This window comes from Poecilia mexicana, unplaced genomic scaffold (genome assembly GCF_051168715.1).
Source record: "Poecilia mexicana isolate PSO_F unplaced genomic scaffold, ASM5116871v1 scaffold_19, whole genome shotgun sequence".
Lineage (NCBI taxonomy): Eukaryota > Metazoa > Chordata > Actinopteri > Cyprinodontiformes > Poeciliidae > Poecilia > Poecilia mexicana.
The window spans coordinates 10763726-10784495 of NW_028263388.1; the positions used below are offsets into that span (position 1 = coordinate 10763726).

General features: G+C 38.0%; 1 protein-coding gene across 3 annotated transcripts in view; it reads right to left on the reverse strand.

Annotated features, from left to right (window-relative positions):
* grid1b (glutamate receptor, ionotropic, delta 1b) overlaps positions 1-20770 on the reverse strand; it is a 439103-nt gene that overhangs the window by 402575 nt on the left and 15758 nt on the right. For 2 of the 3 annotated variants that reach the window (XM_088016453.1, XM_088016451.1), the window contains exon 2: positions 13027-13182. In XM_088016453.1, coding sequence (XP_087872579.1) covers positions 13027-13182 — 156 coding nt within the window. Of the gene's footprint in view, positions 1-13026; positions 13234-20770 lie in introns of those variants that run through there. The other variant, XM_088016450.1, reaches the window with a different exon arrangement.

Consider the following 20770-nt stretch of genomic DNA (forward strand, 5'->3'; position numbering starts at 1 on the left):
GTACTGCAGAGTTCAATGACTTACAACAAAGAAGTCATTGAACTTGTGAAAAACTTGAAAAAACAAATGAAAGATGGAAATAATTTACTCATTTAAAAAAAAAAATTATAGAGTTCATAGTGGAGCAATATGAATGTTAATTTTTTAAGAAAATGAGGTCAACAAATATTTATAACCAGTGTGTAGCTGAACCCACATGATGAACTCCCACTACAAAGGAGACGAGAAGGTCTCGGCATCACATTTACATTTATTCTGTTGGATGGAGATTTGATGCAACACCAAAATCTCAAGGCAGTCATTTTCCCCAACACAAAGGAAGTCTGAAAACATGGAAACCGAGGATATTTACAAGATCTGCATTGATTGAGTATGTGTGTGTGTGTGTGTGTGTGTGTGTGTGTGTGTGTGTGTGTGTGTGTGTGTGTGTGAGAGACGTCTGTGTCAGGAGAAAAAAGGAATTAAGGTCATGTACTCGTTTGTCAGCTGTTTAGATTACATCCGTCTGATTTCTACTTGTCTTAATTGCATTTCAGTTCAAGAATGAAATTCACACCACCAACTCTAAAACTGAGCAAATGATTTCTTAATTGAACAACGTAGCAATAAAATCTAGCAGCAGAGTCTTGGCTACAACAATCCCTGTTCTGATGCATTTAAAGCATCGAAGGGATCACGGTGTTGGTTAAAAGGTGGAGTAACAGCACATTTTATTCCTATCCAACTCCAATTGGGTCATTTTTTAAATCTATTTGTACTGAATTACATTCAATATGATTGGATATGGTCATCTTTTGATGCTTAAGTGCCTAGAGGTGACACTCAAGGTACTTAAGATGTTTGTTGTGGACTGGCACATTATAAATAAACTGAATTAAATTAATTTAGCGCCAACTATACTGTCATTAGTCTATTTAACCAGGGTCTACAACATTAGTGCCTCCCGTAACAGACACATGAGCAGCCCACACACCCTCACCGGCAGCACCAGCAGCAACCTGCATTGTTAATACAGCCACATTTAATCTAGAGGGCATCTCAGCTGGGGTCTGCCGAGCCTTTCACCGCCCACAGATATCATTTACCAGCTGGCCAGCTCCTGTTTTAAACAAGGTAATTGTGATCCTTGGTTGTTAACATTTGGAGTGCCCCCGACTATCACAGCAATAGTCCTAATTGTCCCTGCTGTGGAAATTGTGCAAAAAATCAAACCCTCTTAATTACATCAAGTGCTCTGTGTCTGTGTTTGTGCGGAGTGGAAACAATCAGCTGTGATCCACAGAGTTCATCTCTTGGCAACATCAAACGTTACTTCTCTCTGGAGAAAACCCCTCCCCTCATTGCCATCTAAATGTTCTTTGTCACTGGTGACTTTAAAAGAAAGCCAGTTACATTTATGCCCCAATCAGACATGACAAGCAGATGGACCAGTACTGATCTATGGTACCACTGAAGCCCTTACTGCTGTCAGCCCATCTCTAGTTAGCTGTGATAAAGAGGAAATATGGGCCCATCGCTGATCTTGTAGCCTTAGAGCAACAGAATGTAAATTCTCCATGTATGAGGGACTTGGGCAGTTCAGGCCTTTATGTTCGGCTGGTATTGACAAGATTATATTTTTTGGAGCAAATGGCATTGGCAGAAACTGTAGTCAAAGGGTGAAGTAGAGGAGAGAGCAGGTAGGACTGTCACCATCTGATGGAGAGAACTCACCTCCTCACCTTCATCTCTTACCCTTCAGTTTCTGTCACTGGTTTCAGGTCCGTTTGGATAACCAAAATCATTCCAATATATTTATGAACTTAGACATAAGCACACATTTCCTTACATATCCAATTCTATTCTAAGATTTACTACTAAAAAGAAAATCCAACTTTTCCTGTAAATATAGGGATAGCTGTTACGACCAAACACTTTAAATTTAGTTTAATCAGATAACAAAGGTCTTCAAAAATTAAAGTCTCTCTAACATGTGCAAACTGTAATCGGGCTGTTTGTGGTACTTCTAGACTAAATCTTCCTTGTTGATTTAGTCAACAAGGAAGATTTAGATGCAGCACAGTAATGGCCAAGAAACTGAAGAAATAAAAGCTTTGGTCACAACAGAGAGACAGCACTTTAAACTTGTGCAATAAAAAAAAAAATTAAAAAACACGCATCAGTGAATAGCTGCAACATCAAAAACAAAATATTAACAAGCATACTGCTGTGTCGCTAATTTTCAGGGTTTATTGACAGGAGAGATATTGCTGAAATGACCAGGTTTCCTTTGAAGACTTTCATTACATTAATGCAGGTTCAGGTGCTGTAAACGTGTCGCCTTCTCTTACAAAAAGATTGCCTGAATCAAAGTGGAGCCCATTACACACAACAGGAGGATTTATGATCGATTTTAAAACCTTGGCTTACAAACCCGTTACGCTTCGATTGAGCAGCATTTTTACGTTCATGAAATATCGACAAGTGGACGTCCACCAAGAAAATGCAACATAAAGCTTTTGGAAATGATGCCAAAGTTTGTGCCGATGAATACGCTGATCATGTTCGAAACGGTGCTGCACTGCAGATCACCACTGATCATTAACAAGAGATTTGATGGATTTATGCTTTTAAAGAAAAACAACAGCAGGGAGCAAACTGGACAAATAAAATCAATAGACACTCACTTGTTACGGCCATCTAACGTCACCCATCCCCATCAGTGAAGCTTCAAAAAGAAAAAGCTCTGCTGTAAGAAGACTTTGACTTAAATGTCAGGTGTCTGAACAAATGAATGCTTAATGGCTCGTCCTGATGCAATAATGCACTGCTTAATTACCTCACACCACAAACTGAATAGATATACACACAGATTGTCAACAATGACATCTAAAGCGCCATTTAAAATAGAAAAGATTTTCTAGGACAGTACTTTCACTGAGCAAAACATCGTGAATGCAGAAACAAGAACATAAAGCAAGAAGGACTGAAGATTGTGTGAATTTCAATTAGATAACTAAATGTTTAGATGCCGTCGCAAAAAGAGAAAACAGTCTTTCTGATTATTCATGTGAGGAGGTATAATCTAATGACAAGTAATTGCATGGTTGTGTGAAAACAATCACCACAGTTCTAATCTTCAATGGAAAAATCACAACCATTTAACACGATTACCCTGAGTTTAAAAACACTTTGCATTTATTACACTTAAACATCAAAGGAGTATGAATACAGTATTTTGCTCAAGAGAAATGTGGCTAATCATTTAACAATAATAGCCTGTTTGATTAAATTGTTTCCGTGATTACCCGTAGTTTAATGGGAGCGCAAAAAAAAAAAAAAAAAAAAAAATCAAACCAATGCAGTGGCAGTTTCAAAAGCTTTGCAGGTTAAAGTCTAAAATAAAAATAATAAAAGAAGCAGCATGAAAATGGCTGGACTGAAACACAAAACAGAAGTGTTTGTTTTAGGCTTGGGAAGTAATGAAACAGCTGCTGCATCTCAGCCAGAGGCTTCGTCTTCACGGTCTTCTATATTTATTCATCTCACCTCTTCATTTCATTTCTTATCCAAACGTAACACAGCAGTCAAAACACAGAGTTTAGGACATAAAAGCAAGAGCAAATCTTTGGCTAGACAAAACACTAGAAACCGATTTGGAACATGTAGAGGTTTTATCCATAAAAGTCTTGATGTTGGCAAAAATGTTTAACAGGGTAGCAATGTCCCATACTGTCCATGAAATCATCAGTATAAATGGGATTAAAATGTCTATATGTTTGACATCCAGACATCACAACACACATTTGTTTCTTAATTTGCTCACAATGAAGAGAAATATATTTTCATATCATTTAATGTGACATGAGACGACCAGATTCGTCGCTCAAATCCCACCACGAGGACCAGAGCAGCAACTTGAACTGCAACAACGCAGTTTTAAAAGTTTCTTGTAAAATGTGCCAGAGGGCAAAGGTAAATTAACTCTCCAACTTCATAGAAACAATGTCTAGGTGAGCATGAACAAGACCAGTGGATTTGTTTTTATTATCTGGAGTTACATAAAGGTGACCGTGATCTACGGGTTTGAATTGATGACCATTTTGAGACACATTTATAACCAGGAAGAATTTTTCTAAAAATATAAATCGTTGGATCTGATCATGTGATCTCAGTTTTTCTTGCATAAGGCTGTTACAGAGCACTAATTATAGACTACCCATGATTTTATACACAGCAGGCCACAGACGTCAAAAGATGGCAGATTAACCTCCAACTGCACTTTTTCGTGGAACATGACAAATGAGATTTAATCAACGAGCTCTAGAGCTGAAAGTGCTAATTGTGCCAATTTTGACTGCATGAATATGTTTAATTAAATAGCATTAGTACAATGTTTGCTTCAAATTAGAGAAAGATTTTAATCTGAAACTGAAAGCAGGAACATAGTTTCTCAGAAAGTTGAGTCACTGACATTCAGCAGCAGCAGCCAAAGCCATTAGTTTAAAAAATCTAAAAAATATATATGCATTATTCCCATTCTCAATTCTGTTATTTACATTCGTAGATAAATAAGGAATGACTGACATTTTACAACATAATGCAGTAAGACAAATGACTAATACAGTTGAAATTATATTAAAAACGCACGTGTAAAAGCTCCTTCTCAGCAGTGAAACCAGGCAGCATCAGAGCTGTTAGTGCAGATTAACAAAGACCACAGAGAGAACTGACAGCTCAGATAAGCAGCGTCACAGCGAGAACAACGTTTGGACGCTCTTCTCCTCTGTGGCTGCAGATTCATCAGGAACAAGATGCAAGCAACAGAACACTACGGCAGCTCAGAGGGTCCAACATAAACACAGACCGGTTCTGACAGTGATTCAGTTTTGATCCAGTTCATGTGCTACAGGAAAACATAATATTTTTTCTTTCCCTCCCCCCCCCCCAAAATCTACAACAATTATGAACTTTTACATGGAGGACATATCTAACCACCTTGGTGTTGAATATCCTTGTGCAGCTGTGTTTATCCTTCCTGCAACAGCACGCCCGCCTTATAATCAAAATCCCTTTTCCACTTTCTTCATGAAATCAATCTGAAGATATTCTAAAGTGTAAATGTATAAGTTTGTATCTGCATTGTTAAAACTGCACACCATTTCCTCTCGTCAGTTGTTTAAAATCTGTGAGGAATCTGAGGTGGATAAATCCACATTTGACATTTTTCCAGCCCAGGTCTGAATTTCAGTTTTTACTGAGATTCATGAGACTTGCTGAAGCCGGGAAAGCCTTCCCTGAAATGAAAGATGTATCCATTGACTAGTTTCCAGTAGATTCTGTTTGCTTCCCTTTTCTTTCATCGCATCCTAAACTTTTGTCATCCCACATCTTTTCTTTTCTACTTATGCCATGTTTTTATATATACCAATTAATTTAAAAAGAAGGATGTTTTGCAGCTGCAGAAACCTTCCATTTAAGCCCAAAATAACCATATTTGGGTTAGGGTAATCTTAATTTTAACCATCATTTTTCTTTTAACCGGAGGTAATATGAATGTCTAAAATTAGCCAACCAGACAACAATAAAGCAGAGACTACCTCAAGGATCACTCGGCTCAAAAATCTAATAAAATCAATTATTTCAACACATTCTTTCCCAATTTAAGTCACATCTGATCTGTAAACTAGCAACGAAGACTATGGTCAAAATAAAAAGTAAATACAGATTGGGAAAGAGTCGCATCAATGTTATTGATGTTTTTAGCCCTGCATTTATTATTGATTATTGGGAAGCTACGTTTGTTCCTATTATTTTGAGGTTTGTCATAAAAACAAGTGCCACATAATTGGCATCCTTCAAAGGTTTTACGTTTTTAAAAAAACAAAAGAAAAACCCCTGAGCTGCTCATTAAATAACTTTACCAAAAAAAATAAAATGGATCTGTTGTCACATTTCTCAGCCTGAAGGTTCATTCCTCCCCTGCCCGCATGTGGAAAACAACTTTATAATAAGTATATAGTTTCAAAGCAGTACGGTAATTATGATTAAATATTTTCATTAGTAAAGTATTGGTGACTATAGAGAAAGATACAAACATGGGCATCAAATAAAAGAATCAAAACTTTCCAATTGGTCCAAGCATCAAACCTGAGAACGAGACCAATGGTGATTTTTTTTTTTTAATCCACCTTTGGTAATATTTTATTCAGGCTCACACCTGCCGCTCACATCTGATCCTGATCAGTCCTGGCTGAGGGAAAACCTGCTGCTGGGAGACAGATGAGGCCAATTTGTCTGCAAAGATCCAACAGCAGGAGCTGTCACTCAAACCAACACAGAATGCAGGTCTACATGCACATACACTGAAAAAAACAGCTTGTTTAGCATTTAGCACTCATGATAGTTCAGGTTTTCTTCTTCATTTTACGCCATTATGATTTTTGTTTTTCCTCTGAAAACAAAACTAGATTGCACTGCGCGTTTAACCCTGACTAGAAGAACGTTACAAAACTTGAAACCATACTCCAAAGATTTTAATCTATCGCAGATTTCCAGAAATACTTTAGGTTTTGTTTCACAATCAAAACTGCGAAAGGAACTGGTTTGTAACTCCAGACTTTAGATCGGATCTAGAATTTCAAAATAAAGGCAAAGGCTGTAGCACACAAAAAGTATGGAGCATACACTGCTGAAGTTTAAAATAAATATCAAACAGAGAACATAGCTGTAAATCCTTTTAAAATAAGATACATTTTGAGTACAAATAAGAAATAAAGCATCTAGGATTACCATAAAAACCTGAATAATAAGAATCAAAAGCACAAACAGAAATAAGAAATTAAAAAATGGGGGGGGGAAAATTAAGCAACACAATCCTTTCAGACTTCTCAGGTCAAGTAATTTCTCTTCTAATTATACAGTTATTGAGCTAAGCAGGACAGGATCATAGTGAGACAATTAGGCTAATTTGTTTGAATTGAAAAGCCAATTAAAGAATTAGTGAGCAGTGTTAAAAAGTTCATCACATTATATCCGAATTACAAAACGGCAGGTCAGGAAGCCAAGACTGCTCGACTAAAAAAACTAAACCATCTGTGGAAAAAAAAACAAAAAAATAAACAACAAACAGTGTATAGCTGGGCATCTTTATTGAATATTCAGCTGATACGTGTTAAAAGGATTAGAGATGTGCAGTCCCAGGCTCTTTGTTGGGAACTCCAGGCATATAATCCAGGCGGATTGCTCCGCCAGATGGTTTCACTGAGATTTTCAACAGAAGGTTTGTTAACTGCATTCAACTGTTCCATGTGTTAGTGTGTGGACGAAGAGCTATTCCTATCCAAACAAACAGCTACTATTATGACAAAGAATCAGGACTGAGAAAGGAAGACAGAGAAACACTGCGCAGTCATCGGTTATACTGGCAGTGTTAATGAGATGAGCCGCTTAAGCGGGAAATGAATGGTTGTGTCTCAGATCTCATAAGCAAAATGTTTTAGCTGATGTGACAAACTGTGTAATGGAAGACGGACGGTTTGGCCCTTTTCTGAGAGGCCGTCACAGATTCGGGTTGTTTCGTTCAGCCCTGGAAGCGCCATGCAAGAGTATTTGGCACATTTCCCATACAAATAATTGAGTACTTTTCCACAATAAGATATAGTGCCTGAGTTGGTTCTGGGCCTTTTTTCACAACAAAAGATTAGTCAAGATTATTGTAGAAATAATTTGAGAGAATTTAAAGTTCTATTTCAGACGCAATACAAAACAAAAAAACAAAACAAAAGAAAAAAAATTAAAAAGTTAAAAATCGAAAATTTCATTTCCTTTCTCCCCATATTACTTCATCTCTAATTAAAGGCAAATAAGTCCCGATTTGGCATGTTTCTTAGTTTTCAGGTTCAATTTGGTTACAGAAAACTTTAATATTATTTCCTTATTTTGAAACAGAAATAAATCATCTTACAGAAGAAGCAAAACAAAATTTGTCTTCTGGAAACGTCAGAGTAGTTTGCTATCAAAATAGAACTTGTTCAAACTAATCTATGTTTTTAGTTTCAGGTTGGATTGTTGTAATGGTGTCTACACATGATTCTAGGAAAGTACAGGCAGCTGCAGCTCATCCAAGGTGTTGCTGCCAGAGTTTTAGCCGACACCAGGAATATGCATCGCTGCTAAAGCTCCTAGTTTAAGACAATAAAATCTAAAATCTTAATTTTAGGTAATTAAGCCTGTACCATCTGGCAAGGGGACACACAATGGAAATCAGCCTTTGCTATAGTTGGGTGCGTTTCCATTTCTGTTGTTCAAAATGTTAATTAAAGCCGTGTCCCTCTTCAGCAAGTACAGCAAATTGAATGAAGATATTCCAGATTTGGTGGTCAGGTATGAACTATGTAAACCTCTCTGGTTGTCTCAGGGTGTTTTCAGTCCTGATAGTCTGGTAGACTGCTTGATTGGGGAGCTAAATTGCAACATTTGGAAAGCTGGCACGGTTCCCTTTCACACCTCACCATGTCAAACAAACCAAAACCTTTGAGCAACTCGCTTACCCACGTCGCCTGTGGTGGCGCTGCAACAAGAACCACAGAAGGAAATGACACAAGAACCACTGAAGACAACACTAAGCACAACTTCCATCTTCACAAAATGTAAACAAAAATGGAGAGACAGGATTTTTGCAGTTGGAGGATTTGTCTTCAGTCACTGGCAAAAGACTATGAGTCATTTCTCCTGCTAGCTCTAGACGCATACATTTGTTTTGGTTGCACTGATGCATATTGACTGGCACTATTGTCCACTTCCTGCTTTTGGTGCCATCTCTGGTCCGCTTATGCATTCAACCCGTGCCAGAGTTCACTTTAATTAAACTGAGATCTAGGTTTTTAAGTGGTTCACCTTTTTGGTCTGCATTAGAGTTAAATTGCACATTCACACCTCCCCAAACATACCAGACCTTCCAGGTAAACTAACTAGAGTTTAATTACAGCAGACTAAACAAGGCTGGTGTGAATGCACTCTTAGACCTGTTCATTTAATATGATCAGGGCCTGAAGGACCCTCAGCTCTGTTTAGCTGTTAGGTACTTTAAACTGTTTACTGCATGTTTTGGTAAAAAATTACTCTCTTTTCCATCATGTTGTGGATTTTTAATTAGCATTTTAACCTTTTTAGATGCTTTAATTTTTACGATTCTCTTGTTTTCTATGTGAATTATTTTCCTTGTTTTCTTTGAAATATCATGCGCATGAATAAACTTGCCTTGACTTAAATCAAAAGATCAAAACTAAATGTTCCTCTTACTCTTATATATATATATATATATATATATATATATATATATATATATATATATATATATATATATATATATATATATATATATATATATATACATATATATATATAGAACAGTATGAATCTTAAATAACCTTGTCATTAAAAATCTACTTGAGAAAATTACCAAGCAAAGTTTTATGAGAGTAAACAGACATTCAGAAAACAACACAAACTGTTGCAGCATCAAGAAAGCCAACAAAGTTCATCGAGCTACACATGAACACATAAACAGCCCACAAAACACACACAGCAGAATGTGAATCCCTCTCTTATTACCCATAATCCACTACAGCCCGGGCTGTGGGAGTCTCCCAGGGCCACGGATCACTGGAGCTTTGAGAAAGGTCAAACCAACCAAGAAAGCAGCCGGGTCATAATCATCAGCACACAGAAAAAAAACCCATCTCCCCATCGTCCCATAGCTCCATGATTTGATAAAACAATCACTGAGATGTCTCATTTTCCGTTCGTTTCCTCCATCCTTGTCTGTGTCTTTGTTGTTTTTTGTTTTGTTTTTTTTCCATCGCTTCATGTATTCCTCCCTCCTGTTTTTTCTTCAGTCGCTTCATCTGCTTCCCATCCCTCTGACATTTACTGCTGGACTAACTCCTGCCGCCCTCCGTTTCATCTTTCATGCTCCCTCTGTTCAGGTATTTAACCTGCATGAAGTAGCACATCAAGTTCATTACTCTGTTTAATGGTGGTGGCTGTTTAGCCATCAAATTTAACTGCTAAACAGGGAGAAAGTGGATTAGGTGGCGGTGCACCAGGAGTTACATAATTTTAATGCATAAATGCTTCAAAAAAATAAAATGAAACCGCAGCATTTGTTAACATATTTTCACTTAAGGATATAAAATCTTCTTGTAATGGAAATAAATATATGCAACTGCTTAAAGCTGATTAAGTCAGTTTGGACTTCTTTAATAGCAAAATACTTTTTTTTCCAAATAAATCCTTTAATAAACTGTGCAGATTGACATAGAAAAGCACCAAGATTTGCCATAATTCTGACAAATATCCCCTGGTGTTAACAGCCCATCATGCTGATGCTAATCAAATGTCCTTAAACAAAGCATCTAAAAGAGCAGCATTTAAATGGCTGATGACTACAGCAGGTAAGTGATTATTTTGCCCTACGGACCTTTAAAAAGCAGGTCACATCCACACATCCATTCACATCACGGCTATCGCAATGCAGAGGAAGAAAAGCATCTCTATTAATGTTTATGCACTTTAATTCGGTGCATGTTAATAAGTTTGCAATTATGTCGATGAGTGGTAAAAACGTTGGAGTTCTGTTTATGTCCCGCAAATCAAATTTTCATATGAATGAAAGCAGCATTTTCTCCTTCAATTACCAGAAAAATTTAAATAAGCCAAAAAGGATGAGTATTCAGCACAGAAACAATTTAACTCCCCCCCTCCCGCACCCACCCCAAGTAAACTTCAGTTTACAGCTATAAATACTTTAGACTTTCTCCCAAACATCAAAAATCAACCCAAGTGAAATATTCATGTTGCAAGTGCACTGTTTCCATGGGAGATTTTAAAAAAGGGCGTTTAAAGACTTCTCAAGCATGCTAAGGTTTCAGAGTTCAGTGTGATCTCATCTCCAGTAATTGTTAACTGCTGACTATAATTACAAAAGATGTCAAAAGGTATGAAAAGTGCAACTGAAAAGTTACGTCCTTTTTCATTTTCATCCTTTAAGGTTGTATGAACAACACTCTGTTAGCGTGGAGGGTGGAAAATGCACCCAAAACCTAAAGACTCGAAACAAAAACAAGAACTGCCTCCTCATAAATACATTGTGGATTTTTTTTAATCCACAGAGTCAAAATTAACTGCCCTGACTACACCTGTCACAATAATCAAGAAATCAATTCATCGCATGATAAATGACAAACTCAGTAATTGTCATTGGCATAATTTATTCCTCTCTTTAAAAACTGAATGAGAAAAGTCTCCAGTTTGATGCTTGGGCTATAATTTGCGTTACAAAGACTTGATAATTTATTTTATTTATTGCTTTGATTTTTTTTATTTTGGATATTTAAAATGTCATCCAGGTCCAATGTTAGTTGTTCATTACAATTTAAAGTTTATTGATCTTTGATAATGTGTTCTTGCATTTTTTACAGTTATATTACTTAAAAGTGGTCTCAAAATAACAATATTATCGATTATCGCGATAACTTCTGGAGCAATTTATCGTCCAGCAAAATGTGTTATTGTGACAGGCCTAGTCCCGACTTTAGTCAGACAAGTGGCTGCAAGGAGGGTCTAAAGTTTCTGTTATTTGAGCTCTGCTCCTGAAAAAAATTAAACTATTTTGACAGACATGTATAGGTTGGTTTGTATCGACTATCTTTTTGTGTAATTAGTTTTTTTAGTAGCTATCATAGTGAAATATAGATGTTAACGGTCTTAGTTTGGATTGTAGCAAAATCCAAAAAGTTCATATTTTAAAATTTGTAAATGTAAATAATGTGGACAGGTTTTATGAGGTAAATTCATTTCTAACCAAGATATGCGCCATGAGACATTTTGACTAACACCTCACAACAATTCTTACCAAGTATTTCTCTTATCCTTATTGTAAAATGTGGAAAAATGTAAAAATTGGCAAGTAAAAATTAATATCAAATCAATGAATTATGTTGACTAAAGAAAACCCTAATCTTTACAAAACAACACCAGACAAACCAATTATATCTGTTTCAGCTCCTGTCCACAGTTTGTAACTAATCCCTTCATGTCTTTGAGTTGAAGATTTCAGCTTCTTTAGGTGAAACATGTGGGAACAAAGACACGTTTCCCGTTTTATTTTTTTTGAAGGGTAGGATGTAAAACTGTGGCAGCGCCTGAGGCATCAACCTCTATGTTTTAAAGTAAACCTTTAGAGAACTTCGCTGTAGTGTGCCAAGTCAGTAATGCTTAAGATGAACAACTCCAAGCCTTCTTTCTGGAACATTCATGTTTGCCACTTAGGTTTTCAGCTGGAGGGGGGGATTCTTAGGTTTATATATCCGTGTTTATGTGCGAGTTATTCTAAAAACATTCTTCCCCCCCTACCCTCCCCAACAGGCCATAGGTTTTGACGACAATGCGCTTTTTTTAATCTCAAAGAAACATTTCTAAAAATACACAATAGTAGCAGCAAACGCAGTTAGTGCAGCTAAACTGTGATAACAGCATCACCTTCCTCTCAGCACGCATGAAAATACTTCAGTTTTCTTCCACAGTTGTAATCACTTCAACATTCACACTGTAATCAGCACATTCAACAGCATCAGCATGCAGAGCAGCACAAGTATCTGTTTATCACCAACATCTCTCGCCTTACTGGGATGTGATCATAAATCTATTTAAAGTGGAAAGGCATACAAGTGTCTGTGGCGAGGGTGGAGGCTCGGGGCCTCAGATTAGAACTGGAGTCCGGCTCAAAAGAGGGAGCGTTCGGAAAGAGAAAGTGCGGAAGAAACAAACAGCCACGAGCACACTCTCAGAGCAGACTGCTGACCCAGTTTAAACGCCATTTAGGAGGTTCAGATGAGGGTCGTTCATCATGAGAATGCTTCAGGAAATAAAATCAACAGATGACCAAACCAGAGGTAAATGCATCCAAACCGCAAGAATAAACCACACGTAAAACAAAAGCGTCCAGAATCGCCATGTTTCAACACGTCGCCGCCGCGTCCTTACCTTCCTGCACCGCCTGGAAAGGGTTGTTGGGCTCGATGAGCTTTATGGAATGCGTAATCTTTTCGCTGTGCAGGATGTCATCGCTCAGACTGAGGTCGGACACGGCGAGCTGGAACACCTCATCGTCCCGCACTGCGTTCTCCTCAAATATCGCACCTGGACGAGTAAAGAAAAAAAATAATCCTTCAGGAGTCAGGAAAAAAAAAAAAAAAACATCGAGATTTCATTTTGCTTTGTTTTTTTCCTGAGTGAAGCAGGAACCCTGCAATATAGCACAAATAAGGAAAACTAAACATAATCATAAATCACAGACTGTCACACTTTGATTCCAAATTAATACATCATACGAAGGCTAGAGTCTTTTTATTCTTTTAAAAAATATGACTACAGGGACATGAGCAATCCTCCTGTGAATGATGCAAAAAAAAAACACACAAAGTATATCCAATAAATGCTCATTACATGGAAACAGGCTGGAAAAGGCCTGGAAGGTGAAGACCACAGTGGTGCCTGTGGTCATCGGGGCCCTCGGGGCAGTCACCCCCAAACTGGAGCAGTGGCTCAAACAGATCCTAGGAACAACATCAGACATCTCAGTCCAGAAATGTGCAGTTCTAGGCACAGCCAAGATACTGCGCAGAACCCTCAAGCTCCCAGGCCTCTGGTAGAGGACCCGAGCTCAGAGGATGAAAAAGACCACCCGCGGAGGGTGAGAGGGGAATTTTTATATTTTTTTTTTCCAGGCCTTTATACATATATATAAATGAAGTAAAATAACTGCAGTGTACGCACGCAGTGGGGCAGACTTTGGTCACAGCGTTGTCACCTCAGTCATGAGTGGCTACTTTTTTCATCGCAGATGCAACATAAGTGTTTCAGCAGTACAGCTAGCTTTGCTAGCATCAGGTCCACAGATCTTACCTTTCTTTAAGTTTTCCTTCCAAGTGACGCTAAAAGTTGGACTAAATCCCCACCGTCTGTGAAAGCGAAGCGCTGCTGATTTTACATGTCGCCATATCTTATGATTTATGCAGCGCTATTATATTACTGACGATTAGAAAGACATCTTCTCCCGCTCAGAGGAAACCACTGCGCATGCCTGGAGCTCCGCGTGGGAGTAAAGGTGGAGGCGATGGGTGACAACAGGCACGTAAGTCACGTTATTGCTTGGATTTTACGGCGCCACCTTAAGACCCTGAACTTCACATTTTAACGGAAAAAAAGCTCAATGCGGCGTGGATGTCACTAGTAACGCGACAGTTTTGTAGAAATGTAGTGAAGTATAAAGTACAGATACTTACTGTAAAATGTAGTGGAGTAAAAGTAGAAAGTATCCATTATTAAATCTACTTAAGTAAAGTACAGATACACGAAAATTGTACTTAAGTACAGTAACTTGTAACGAAGTACTTGTACTTCGTTACTTCCCACCACTGATTTTATGAAAGTAATTCAATATGTAAATGGGGGGGAAATTAAAGGAAACATGACCATTAAAATGTATTTATTACAATTAAAATATTGAGTGTAAAACCAGTTTTTTTTTGTTACAGTTTGGCTTAAAAACTGATATAAATAATAGCACAGTTACATAAATGTAGCAGAACATGTGTAGGAACCCTTAATTCCGACACATGTTTGCATGATAGTCTTCAGAAGATTAAAATATGATATAATTGTTTGTACAGCTCATGTTCTGAAAGGCTCATTACATCTGCTCATTACATAGGCTACAGCCTATGGCTGGTTCTGCGTGACTGCAGTAAACATTCCTGTTAATCAGTGCTCAATTAGCAACAGGTGCTGCAACAGCGTCGAAAGGCTGATTTCTTTTACATGACGTTAAATTAAACTGTTTTACCTGTTTATGCAAACAGAGACTTGAGAACTTAACACTTTCTTCTTTTAGACAAACCTTTTGGTTCTGTTCGGTTCCGTGACCGTCAGCCAACACCTTTGATTGACCTTAATAAACCGGAAACACCTGAGATGACGCCTCCCGTTTATCCATTTTTGAGTCCTAAACTATTGTTTCTAAGCTGAGACGCTGACATTACGTCGCCATTCGCCTGCCGAATTTTAGCCAATCAGCTGCTACGTTCCGTTTCCGTTTCACGTAGGTGGTTGGACGTCATTGGGTGGGTCAAATCCACCCAAAGCTTATTCTGTATATTTACATAGGTAGGAAGTTGATGTATGAAATAATTATTTGTGGTCTTAATGCGCCACGAAGTTGGTTGCTATCCGTCATAAAGGAAGAAGTGGAAGATCATAAAGTCATTTATAAAAATATGTACACATAGGATATTATTTCAACATGGGTAAAATGATTTTTTATTACCTTATCCTGAAACATACAATAATGTCTCACTTTGTTCAGATCTTGTCGAGCAATACAAACATGATATATAAACTAACTCTGGCATTTATTTGGGGGGGCCAAGAGTAAATTATAGGTGACCATATATTAGAAAAGAAAATTATGTCTTTTCTATATTTAGTTGTATAAAAATTTGGCCTTTCCACTCATGGATATTTGGGACACACTGACTCAATGACTCTCCTGAACTGTGGTCAAGTAGTGAAATGTAAATAAAGAGATAAAATCTATCTTATATTCCACTAGTATAGATATTGTGGGAGATGTTGATTTTTTTTGGCATCCACATTAACTTTCTTTATAAGAGGTTTTATCACTGTTTTGAGATCCTCTGGAAAATGATCAATTCAATTAAGTTTGTTCGTTTAACGCTTGATTCATAATGCCATCTCAAGCCTCTTTTCATGACAAACAGGTTATACTTCACATGCAATAACATGTACAATCCAATCATACAGACACATCTTAACTCCTTCCTAGTTATAATTTTCATAACTCATTAAAAAAGTTTCCTACCTAACAAAACTGAGCAAACTGCTTTAAGTTGTAAACTTTGCAACAATCCCTTATGCTGAGCATGAATGTAGTGACAGCAGAAAAGAAAACTCCCCGTTAGCATGGCTCTGCATGCTAAAGGAAGTTTTCTGCAGCCGATTGGCCGATTGAAAAGAGAGAGCAATTACCCTCACAGAAAAACCGTGAAGCCCTGGTTGCAGGAGCACTTTCTATTAAAAAAAAAAAAAAAAAAAAAAAAAAAGAATAAGGAAAAAGCCTCAGTTGTCCCTTTAAAGGCTGCATCCAGGACAGAAATACAGCTGAACACCAAGTCTGAGACTCTTGCACAATCTATGGAATGAAGAACAGAACAGTGGACAATGTGGTTGGTAACAACAATGGCTCCTTCAGTTGCTTTACCTAGGATAGACACAAAGTTAAACACAGAAGTCAAGTGTTTTATCTATTAGGTTATTGGCAGCAATAGTTCAGTCAATGGCCCCCTCCAGAGAGAGAGCATAACGTTAATGTCAGCAATAACTACAGAGAATGCATTACTGAAGATCACTAGGAGAATGTAGCCGCTGTATTACAGAGAAAATTTTGTGCCTAATCGAGTATCTGCCTCGCAGACAAAAACACGCTCATTTCAGTTGCTGAAATGAGCGCGTTAAATAAGGAGCTTCTTATTTAATCATGACGCTAACCCGTCCACAGGTGAGGACTGGATTGTAAAAGTCCGACCCCCTGAATTAAGCGTCTCCCGTTTCAGCATTGCTCCTTCCTTACACTCCAAAAAGACAAGAGCAAAGACGTCATTACAGCAGAAACAGTTCAGATCGTCCATCTCCTGTTCCTTCCCACTGTCACTTTTAAATGAGACGCTTACTTAAAAACTCCTAAGCTCGAGTGAGACGTTTTGAAAATTTGTCAAGCGCAGTTAAGAAATTCCCGCCTCTGTGTAAGAACTCCCTTCAGCCCGCGTTTGCTCATTCCTCTCACGGAGTTTCCAAATAAACTAATCTCCGCAGCAGATCAAAACTTGGCAATGGATTTTTTTAGGGCCTTCCTGGCTGTGCAGCAAGAGAACGCCGTCCAGCTTCCGGGCTTGATCGATCAATCACAGATTGCAGTCATTCAGGCGCCTTCAATTAGTGAGGAATCTTGTTCCAGCTGTCAGAGACATGCTGTGGGAATCGAGGTGAAGTTTATATTTCTCCTCATGGCTGCAGCTGGGAGAGCCTTAAATTTCAACAGGTTTAATTAATAATGAGTGCAGCTCGGGGGCAACGGGAGGGAAACTGGGGGCCCCCTTGCAGCCCTTTGGCAGCTCGAGATCCAACCTCCATGAATGTTAAGCTCCTCGGAGTCTATTTCTCATGTCTGTTTTGAGGTAGTATAGCTAAATGAAACATTTATTAAAGCCCAACTAGAAAATATACAGCAGTGGGGTATTTCTTTTTTCTTTGACTTAGGTTGAACTAAAATACATATATTAATTATAAAGTGCATTAAAAATTCTATAAAATACATGAATAAAGTTTTGTGGATTTTTATTTCAAGTTGCAAATAATAAAGTGGCCCTCTAGTGGTAATAAGTCTAAATGCATGAGCACAAGTCCTGAAATAAGTGCAAAATAAGGACTTTTTTATCTACTAAAAAGTTGAATGTATAAAATAATATTTGATTTATTTTTAAAGAATGGAGTTTTTTTATTTTTTTTTTACCTTTATGTTTAAGTCAGTTTCCCAGCTCAGAAAAAAAATGTCTGTTTCCATTTTGAGACGTTGTCATTCTGTTCCATTTTATTACCCACGGCTTGTGATTCGTCGCAGCAGAGCCTGATGTAAAAAGCACCACATTACTCTTAAGTGTGATAACTCAAACACCACTCCGCTTTAATCACTAACCGGCTAAGTGGCATCATGTTGGCAAAGCCAGCGTTCTCGTGCCAAAACACATTTTCTGACTCCACAACAACCTCCAGCGTCGTTTTGAATCATCCAGTTCTGCTCGCTTCTGGCTTCTCATCAAGCTGCCCACTGCAAAATCAACACCAAACGCCATCACTGATACTACACTGAAAAAAAAAATTACTCTAATTTGTTACAGCTAATTTTATGAGTTTTGCTCAAGCTGTAATTCTGATTCTGATTTGATCAGAACTATATCTTGAGCAAATCTGATAAAATTAGCTGTAACAAGTTAGAGTCTTTAAAAAATAAAAAGTTGGTTCAAAGAAAAAACACATTTCAGTGTTGAGTTTGAGATGGAGCTCTTTTGTAATTTCTCTGACCAATTGAACTCTGAGATAAGTTTGCTGCGATGTCCACTCCTGGGAAGATTGGCAGCTGTATTAAAGATCTTCCACTTTTGAATTATTTTTTTCTCTTTAGCACAAAGGATTTCAGATGGTTTAAAAATAACTTTACAAAAAACCTCCAATGTCTTATGCCTCTCTAGCATATTTCTACAGAGCTCCGTTAATAAGCTAACTTTTGAGTCAGGAGTGTTGGAAAAGTGACGCATTTAGAAGTTGCAGAAACCTAACCCTCAAGGACTTGGGCTTGTGACCCCTGCCCTAAAAGAAATTGATTTCTCCCCCCACCTCCCTTCCCTTTTTTTAAATTCTTTGAAAACCTTAAAATTACTTCAGCGGCACACATGATTGGTTTGCATAAACAAGCAGCAAACGGTGTCCAGAAATATTGCTTGGCATTTACCGCACACAAATGCTCCAATCTCTAAGGTCAGATTATTTGTTTCTGAACGAGCCGAATAGTTAATCAAGACCGCAGAAATGTGGGAATTCTTTTAAAGTTGCCAAACACCGACGTGTGATTTGTGAGTCTGACCTTTTCCGCAAACGTTCCTGCATTACGTCCAAGGTGGGAACTTCGCACTAGCCCGGCAGCCAAATGCAATTTATTTGCCACTGTTACGAAAGCACAATGCATTGGAGCTGTTGTGTTTATCAAGCCTCCTCCTCACTCTGGCAGGTAATCAACCAGCAGTACCTGGCTTTGTGTCCCGGAGCTCTAGCTTGGCTGCAAAAACCGGGGAGAGCAGCAGGTTTAACTCTGAGATTTAGCAGCTTCTGAGATGTGGCACCATAAACTCTGCACCTATTCATCTCTGAGTGGCTTTATGGCAGCTGAGACTCACACAAAGTGACGATATTCTTAGATTGCGTTAAAAAGTACCTACTGGCAGTCGTACATAACAACACAAGCCTTTATTTATTTAAAAAGTTTGAGGTTTAAAATGGGAAATTAAAAAAATGCACTAAAAAAAACACAATCAGCAAATTTAAGCCTTATTGTAATTCAGAAACCAGATGCAGGGCAACTAACACAGGTAAAACAGAGCAAACAGTGGCCGTCTCAAGACAACAAGATGAGATTTTATGAATTAGTAGAAAGTCTGACCATTTTATATCTATTTCTAAAAAAAAATTAAAGTAGTAGCAAATAGAATCAAAGGCTGAAAGACAAAAACGCTTCCTGTCTTCAGAATGATATATAACAGCTGCTAAAATCAGACAGAAATAGATAAAAATGATCGGCCGACTGCTTGTTTCAGTTAGTAAAAGACAAGCTGTGGATGTTTTTGTCGTGTCGCTGCTTTACTTTGAGTCCAAGGGACAGTGAAAGAAATCAGTTGGAGTCTGCAGACGGGAAATTCCTACTGTTGCTTCTTCATAATTTCACTCTTACTTATTCTAAAAAAAAAAAAAGAGAGACAGAATCAAACTGGGCTCTGTGTTGATTTAACTCAAATTAAGACGCCACCTTTTTTTCTCTTCAGAGCACAAAACGTATTGAAGAAAAATTAAGATTGCCATTTGTTATCCTGCAGGTTGCCACAGCGGGACTTCACCTTTAAGAATTGAAGAGGAAATTTGGAGGACGAGCTCGGCTTTGTTTCACTTTGTTTTTTTTTTTTTTATCACTCGTCTGATTACTCCGGGCCCCGTTAATCGACAAAAACGGACCGTTTCTGCGCACGCAGTCAATGCAATTATGCTTACTGGCCTTGGTCTTTTCATCGCCCTCATGCAGGAAAATCCATTCCTATTAGGTGCTTAATCATTGCTAATACAAGAGGTGTAATTTATCTCTGAAAGCTGCCCATGTGGCAAATCAGTGGCGAGCAAAACCCGCTGAGAATTAAAACACATGTAGCAGACCTCTCGGTTAATATTACATGGAGGAACAGAGGTTGTTCTTTACATTGCACACATTTCCTTAAGCCTCTCCCGGAGAGACTCAGTGAACTGTATATTTTGCTCCCCAAACAAGAATTACAATGTCTGAAATCAGTGTAATGAAGTCTGGAGGTGTGAGTACCTCGGTGGTGTAAAAATTAAACCCCACCTCCTTTTATTCTTGGTCATTTTCATATAAAACCTTTTTTTTTTCTTCTTTTTTTTTTTTAAACACTGCATATGTAAATTATAACTATAGATTTATTGTCAGAGAAAGTAAAAAAAAATTAAAAAACAATGCTTGGGTCTGAAAGAAGTCTCTTAACCTTTGCCCTCAATTATTTCTGCCTGCTTCATTTCCACACGATTTTGTAGGGATGCGACAAGGTTCGTTTTTTGTTTTTTTTTGTTTTTTGAGTCATAATATATTCACACGCGGTTACATATTAAAGCACCGACACCACAGAATCTGGGTTTAGTTGGATCAAAGTCAAGATAGGCAGGATGTCGGTAGAAATGGATCAAAAGGTTGAGTTTCATCTGAGGAGTCTAATGATTAGAGACCAGGAAGGAGGAGACGGGGCGTCCAGCCTCGGTAGACAAACGAAGAGGAAAACTTCAGACCTCCCACGTGGGAGAGGAAAAAAAAAAAAAGTAGAGA